This window comes from Alligator sinensis, unplaced genomic scaffold, assembly GCF_000455745.1.
Source record: "Alligator sinensis unplaced genomic scaffold, ASM45574v1 scaffold1643_1, whole genome shotgun sequence".
NCBI lineage: Eukaryota > Metazoa > Chordata > Crocodylia > Alligatoridae > Alligator > Alligator sinensis.
Window position 1 is genome coordinate 595314 of NW_005842687.1, and position 7697 is coordinate 603010.

At 41.0% G+C, this 7697-nt stretch overlaps 1 protein-coding gene across 1 annotated transcript in view; it reads left to right on the forward strand.

Moving 5' to 3' along the window:
• UNC5D (unc-5 netrin receptor D) overlaps window positions 1–7697 on the forward strand; it is a 329440-nt gene that overhangs the window by 147481 nt on the left and 174262 nt on the right. The window contains exon 6 of the mRNA XM_014524862.1: window positions 2934–3152. Coding sequence (XP_014380348.1) covers window positions 2934–3152 — 219 coding nt within the window. The remainder of the gene's footprint in view (window positions 1–2933; window positions 3153–7697) is intronic.

A 7697-nucleotide genomic window follows, 5' to 3' on the forward strand; every position in this document is an offset into this window, starting at 1 on the left:
TAGTTGAAAGTTGAAAGGTGAGGAGTATAAAATATAAGCTACAAATGCCATGGCACACAAATAGATAAAAATACCAAAATACATGGGGAGATACAAAATGCACACATACAAATTTTAAAACACAATTCCTTATCTTAAAGTGAAAGAAAGAGGAAGGAAGAAAAGGTAGAAGAGGAAAAACATCCAAGGAGGGGAGAGCAACTGCAGGCAAGTGGAAAAGGGGCTTTCTGCTACAAATCGACCAAATCCAAAGCGAATACTAGCTGCTTCACACAGGCCTAGTGGGCAGCCTCCTGCCTAATTAAGACACCAATTATTGAACAAAAGGCATGGCAGGAGAGAAAGGCAGGCAGTTAGCCCATGAGCAGGCGAGCGGGCCTACTCCTCATCAGCCCTGGGAAGGTCCCCTGTTACAAGGACCATACAATGGTTTATAGTTCACTTAATTAAGCCATGAATGAGGTGATTTGGATGCAAGGATGTCAGTAACAAAACAGAGAGAGTCCTAATTTGGCATGATACATCACTGGTTAGAACAAAAGGAGATAAACTGTCCAAGTTTTTGCTTTATGATAAAATCTATTACTTTTTATTGATTTCTTCTGAGTAACACACTAACTAGCATGTAGGTGGAAGATGTAGGCTGTAATCCTGGCCCCACAATAATATCAGTGAAAGTGGGGAAATGATCAATGAGATTTTGCCCTTCTCACATCTCACCCCAAATGTGAATACAGTAACAAAGCTAGTAAGACTTGATGATGTAACCTACTAACATAGAATGAGTTTATTTTAATAGCTTGACCAGAACTGCAGCTAAACAATACTCATCAAGTTATTTGCTGTTTTCTCCCAAATGTGAAGATGTGTTCCTTGGCAAAATAATCAGGATGTTGAACGGGATCGTGAGGTTTCCATGCCTATATAAAATGTTATAAAATGTTAGTTATTTCCTCTAATGCATGGACTTAATAAAGCCTGCAGGGATGTGGTTTTTATTGAAGATTGACCAGATGGAAATTGGCATAAGTGATCAGTAATAAAATGCTAGGAATGATGGTATATTTTATTAAGTACATTGTGAACATGCTATAAATCATGCTTCAAATCCATGCAAAAATCTTGTGCTTTTTTTGATCGAGTTGTCTTTGCAGAGGGCTGGACCTGATGATCTCACAAGGTCCCTTCCAGCCCTAAACTTCTTTGAATCTGTAATAAATGTGTTCACCATGTTCTCATTATTCCATGATCCAATCTATGTGTTTTTAAAAAAAATGTAATTCTAGTTAATCATAGTTTACCTTTCATCTAATCTGAATCTTATTATTTTTACTTAGGTCACATATATCTCACTGAGGCATCTCGCTGCCTGTAAACTACATCCTTCCTTATTATCATTGAGCCATGCTCTATATGTGTGGTCCTTTTTAATCTTCCTTTCTAAATTGGTCCCTCCTGGCTTATTTTTGTCTCTGAATTCTCTCACAAAGCTCCTGAACTATTGAAATAAACTCACTGGCTAAGTACAGACAGTCAAAAAGCCTGAGGCTGAACTGATTCAATCTTCACAGGTTAGTCTAAATTGCATAGATTGAACCAATAAGCAAGTAAACGACATTCACTTGTGATTCTGGAAATGCAGCCACATGCCTGCAGTAGCCCAGGCCAGAAGCTGAGGCATGCTAAAGCATGCCTTCCTGCTCAGCTGGAACAGACAGCTTGGGTCAAGGCTAGCCTGCCCACCCTGGGGCGGGGGGCTTGCAGAGGAGATGCAAAGCATCCTGGGATGCTGGGGGTCTGTGAGTTAACTTGAATCTGGAGGGGATCTGAGACAGAAGTTCAATAAATGGATTTAACCTAAATCAGTTAAGTCTGATACTACATCCATCCAGGTTTATCTTAAACTGGTTTCGGACATTTGGAAAGCAATTTACATGCACCGAACTTCTGTTATGGATTTGAACCAGTTTCCTATCACATATACTGGTTTATGCATAATGTGTATCCCTTGCCATTAGAGCCAAATCCTGCTCCTACGACTGAAATCAGTGAGGTTTACCATTAAATCTAGTGAGGCCAGGACTTTATCAAAAGAGTTGCCATAAATGACAAGCTTGCATTGCATCACTTCTATTTTCTCCCTGACAGACTTGCACATGTGGTTGGCTGTTTTGAATGTGAGGGTGAAGATGATAAATGATCTAGTTCTCTCTGAGGTGTGCTGTACCCTGGAGTCCTGTTGACTACTGGAAGATGAAGGCACTCGGCACTTTTCTGAACAAATTGTAGATCCAGGACTATGAAAGCAGCTATGCAAGCTTTCTCTGTGTCTGGGCTACCTAAAAGGACCTTAATGAATGGAATCAGTCTGAAAATGTGTCAGACGAGTCTTCTCAGTTGGTTTGAGGAATCTGTTTTCCTATTCCAGTCCTGGGGTGTTTAAAATAGCATAATTCATATCAATAGATAACTCTGTGGCTAACACTGATCCCTTGTTAATCTACACCAACTGTCTAAAGGAAATTAAATTCAGCTTTTGAGAAGTAGGAAGGTCTTGATGTTAAGGCATTGGGCTGAGACCCAAGAGAATAAGGGTTTAATTTTTAGTCCTTCCCCAGGCTTCCTCTGTGACCTTGAACAGATCATTTAATTTCTCTGTGCTTTGGTTTCTCACCTGTAAAATTAGGAATAATGATGCAGCATTGGTCCAATGATCCAGTAGTCTTGATTATTTTTAGTTTGTAAGGAACAGACACTGCCTTCAAGAATTAGAAAGCCTTTCAATGTTACCATAATATAAGAGATGGTGATAAGATACTGGTCAGAGAATTAAATTAATCCAGATTGGGACTTGTAGTCTCGGATATAAATTATCGGCCCTACCTATTCAGTCCAATATCTAAAATGATTTTTTTTTTTCCTCTTGTTTTCAGGAAATGACAACAGTGAAGCCCTTCCTGAGTCTATCCCATCTGCTCCTGGAACATTACCTCATTTTATGGAGGAACCAGATGATGCATACATTATTAAAAGCAATCCCATTGTCTTGCGTTGCAAAGCCATGCCAGCTATGCAGATTTTCTTCAAGTGCAATGGTGAATGGGTCCACCAAAATGAGCATGTCTCTGAGGAAAGCATGGATGAAACTACAGGTAAGGAACTGCCTTATGGGACTGATGTGTTCATATTAAATTATATCCTGAAAACACTGCCTAACACCCAAATATGAAATGGAAATGAGAGGAGGCAATTGAAGGCAGAGAGACAACTTCGGAAGGGAAAAATAAAGAATAGAGGTTCTGGATAGCTTGGAAGTAGCACTTTGAAAAGACAGAAAGGGAAAGCAACACACGGGGTAGAAAAAGAATACAGCTTAATTGTAAAGCTCTAACTAGGTCTTCAGTTAAGCGCCTATTGATGCAGTTCATTTCACTAGGAGCAGGGATGGGCCCTGAAAAAGGGAGTGGCTGAGTGGTTTGATAGGGAGATATCATTCTAGGCATTTCATCTAAAGTATCTGCAGCATCAAGTAAAATAAGGGGAAATGTGCTTTCACATAATTCCTTGACCCCAAGGCTGCAAACAGACATCACCCCTGTGCTGCCAAGCAGATGTTCATGGTGTCACACTACAAATGACCAAAATGGTGGCCACAGCAATTAGTAATAATCCTTTTTGCTGCATTTTTCTGGCGGAGAGCGGTTTGCTTATGGCGTGGGAACACAGGAAGCCTGGGACTTCATGCCTCTGATCCTGGAACATGCATCTGCTTGTAGACATGCACCCTGGGAATCTTCCTGCAAGGGATTCACATGACACATGTATCATACTGCCACACTCACCTGCATGTGTGTTCCCTTGCTTGCAGACATGCACCCTGGGTTGGGTTGCAGCACCTGGAACCTTTATCCCATGGGGTCACACCTCTGCTACTCCTGACACTTCAGGGGCCTGATCCTGCTGGACAATGGCCCCAGCTGTCTGCACCACAAATCACACCTATCCCTAGGGCTTCAGGAACCTGATCCTGCAGCACCATGGTCCTGTGCAATGTATGTAGACACCAGTGAAGTAGATCAGCTATACCTGGACAGCACAGCACAGCTGATTAAGCTCCAAAGATGACATCTGTTTATACCTTAAGTATCTGGAATGAAGATTTGAAAGCTGCGGCAGTACCCTAGACTGCATGGCTTGAATGCTTTTTTTTTTTCTGTGATGGATATTTGGCAGCTAATGAAGTTAAGTGGGACAATTCCATCTTGTGAATGTGTATATCTGAAGAGCGGGCGAGTGAAAAGAGGAGAGAATGGTGAAAAATGATCAGCAGATTTTATCATGCTCCCAGCACATTCTATATCCTTTCTCATTTAGAGGCATCTTGATAAGTATTGCAAACCAATTTAATGCTGCACCCTCTTGTAATTTCACAATTCGGTTTTGTTATTGCCTTCCTCCTTTTTTTAAATTCTAAGATTGCTAGGCAACTCCATGACTTGGAAATACGAGTGTGAGTATAACATCCTCTCTCTCAGTATAAGAAATTCCTCTTGTGGGGGGAGAAATGTCATTTAAAATGAAGTTACATATCCTTAAGTGACAGTGGTGTTTGGTATTCACACATAAGTGACAGATTCTGAAGAGATTATATACTAAAGGCTTTTGGTTAATGCTATTCTGGATGAATTTAAATTTTTACAGTTACCTTTTTTGAAAAGAATTTAATAGGCATAACCTTTAGTTTGAAAGGCATTTCTGAATCAATATAGAAGAAATGTCGTCCGTAAATGTTTTTCTTCCATATGGTTAATGAAAATCTGACTTCTGAACATGGCAATTATGTTTTCGAAGCCTTGGATTAATAGCAAAATAAAATAAAATAAAGTAACATTTGTTTTAAAAAAAAAAAAGAAAGAAGAAAAGAAAAAGTACTAGTAACGTTGAAGTTTGAGACCTGGTGGCTCAGGCTATTGGGAGTGAGGTATGGAATAGGATAGAAAATAAATGTGGGTTCGAACTGACCAATTTTTTTTACTGTCTAGAAGTGAATATGGTCAGACAATTTAGTGCATCATGAAATCTACCATTGTAATGCTGCCTAGACCCCTACAGAAGACATACAAAAGACAAGTCCTGCTAAAGGGTGCATGCAGTAAGCTGATGAAGTATAGCCATGCACATTCTCTCTTGGGAATATCCATATACTAAATCATAACTCCTCTGAGACAGATGAAAAACTAGCCTTTTCATTTGTTTATATCTGGTTCTTCAACATTTAATATGGGGAGGAGGGGAAGGGGACATTTCTTTAACAGCTGTGAGTACAGCAATAAAATCTAGTGAAAGTTTTTTGAATTATTTATTTCCTGCTACCTTTGTGAACTGGGGTAAAATACCAATTTTCATAAATGCTCAAGTTCCACTGATATTCAAAATTTTACTCCGGCTTTATTTATTGATCTGTACTATAATGCAGATGACTGGATATGATTTCCAAGGACTGGCATTTTATGCCTCTTCCACAAAATAGTGCCTGTGGAAAATCCTGTTTGAAAGATGGAAAGGGGCATTCTGATTATTTCTGGAATTATAGTCACAAGATGGGTGGGAAAATGTATATTACAAAAGTGTTTATGGGTGTGCCATGAATGCTGGCTAGTAATTCACACACTCTAATCTACATGACTGTATTTTCATATTTCTTTTGGAGTATATCAAGGAGATACTGGCACATTCATTGCTGCCAGAGGATTCTTTATATACTGATTACAATATTGGCTAATATATGGAGAATGCATTTAGTGCAAAACCTTAGGTCTTTTTGTCTTTACTCAAAGCTGAATCTATTTTTGAAGTATACAGAGCTTGTGATTATTGTCTTAGGGTACTGACAGTTGTATTCATTGGTCTTAGTATATTGTAGTCTATTTTTATTAAAGTACATTTTTAACTGTTGCTAGGATGAAGTAATTTTAACCTTGATTAATCATTATCTGTGTGCATGCGTCTGTGTATATATACACACACACACATATACATACAGATATAAATATGGGTACTAATTATGCCTGTGCGAAGCAGTTAGTATTCACCTCAGATTCAGTTTAGGCCAATTTGGGGGACAGTGATTCAATTCAGTGATTTGAATCACTGTCCTGAATCGATTTGGCTGAATCTGATTCTGAGATTTGGCTCCATCCCCCTGCCCACTCTCAATGGCTGCCCCACCTGCTCTCCCAGCTCCTGGCTCTTAAAAAAAAAAAAAAAAGTCTGCACTCACCAGATACTGCTAGGCGAGGGGGGGCAGGGGGATGTAATCTCAATTGCCCCATGGCCCCATGGGGGGCTTTGCCATGACCCACCCCACTCATGGCTGCCGTATGCAGCCCAGCTCCTGGCCCTTTAAAAAAAAAAAAAGTCCTGACTCACCGGCTTGTGCCAGGAGGGGTGATCCCTGCTGACCCCTTCTTAAAGGGTCAGGAGCTGAGGCTGGGGGGGTAGCCATGGGTGGGGGCTGGGAGAGTGGGAGGGAGTCAGGGGGCTTCTGGCAGAGCCCCCCACATGGCGTGTGGCAGTGGGGGGCAGTGGGGATCACCTGCCCACCTGGCAGCACCCAGTGAGTAGAGGCTTTTTTTTTTTTAAAGAGCTGGGAGCTGGAGCCAGGCAGTGCAGCCATGGGAAGGGGGCTGAGAGAGTGGGATGGGGGAGGGGGGCACTCAGTTGGGCTGGGGGAGCAGGCAGGAGATGGGGCCTGGCAGGGGTCCCCCCATGGTCCCTTCCCCTGTCCTCCAGCTCCCCGCCCTGCCCCCTACTTATCAGCACAGAATCCACGTCCAGCTCCCTGCTGCAGCCAGCGGGGACTGCCCAGATCACCGAAGCTCTCTGAATCTTTTCCAAATCAATTCAGAGAGCTTTGAATTAATTCAGACCTTTTAAATCATCTCCTGATTTGATTCAGATTTGGAGATTCAGCCACCAAATTGGGCCAAATCTCCGCTGAATCGAATTAGCACCCAAAACTTTGCATAGCCTTAGTACTAATGAGGATATCTGAAAATCTATGATGGGTCACAAATGGAATTTCCAGTTCCAATTTCTGATGTTCAAACCTGAACAAGATATTGGTGGCTCCAGTGATTTGTCCTAGTTCTTACCTTAGTGACTTTTTCAAGGCTTAGATGGTGGTGAGACCATTACCAGCAGGCTAACAAGGCACTTGGGATGTTGAATAGTCTCCAGTTCTGAAGAGCAGCATTTGAAATCATGATAGGAGTAAACCCAAGGTTCAAGGATGTGTCTCTCTGGTATTTCATGTGAAAGTACGTCACACAAAATGTAAGCGGTTCCTTGTCTTCCCACCTTTATGCTAGCAGCTGATATTTAAATTGCTGAAAGGATAAACAACACAAATATGATGAAAAGAAACCCCAAATAAAAGGAAATTTAGTACTAAATGCAAGGAATTTATCTCAGCATCTCTATAGATTCCTCCCAGCAAGCTCCTAGCCAGGTATACACAAAAAGCACTAGGCAGTGGTAGAAAAGGCACAATGATGCTGATGGATTTTATCTACAGCTCATTATCAGTTTGGTATAAAAGGATAGGAAGAACAGCTGCTAATAGGCAATGGCTTATTTTGGCACTGTGGTGAATATTAAAAAGAAAAATCCAAGGTTTTGTTTTTATAAAGCAGGAA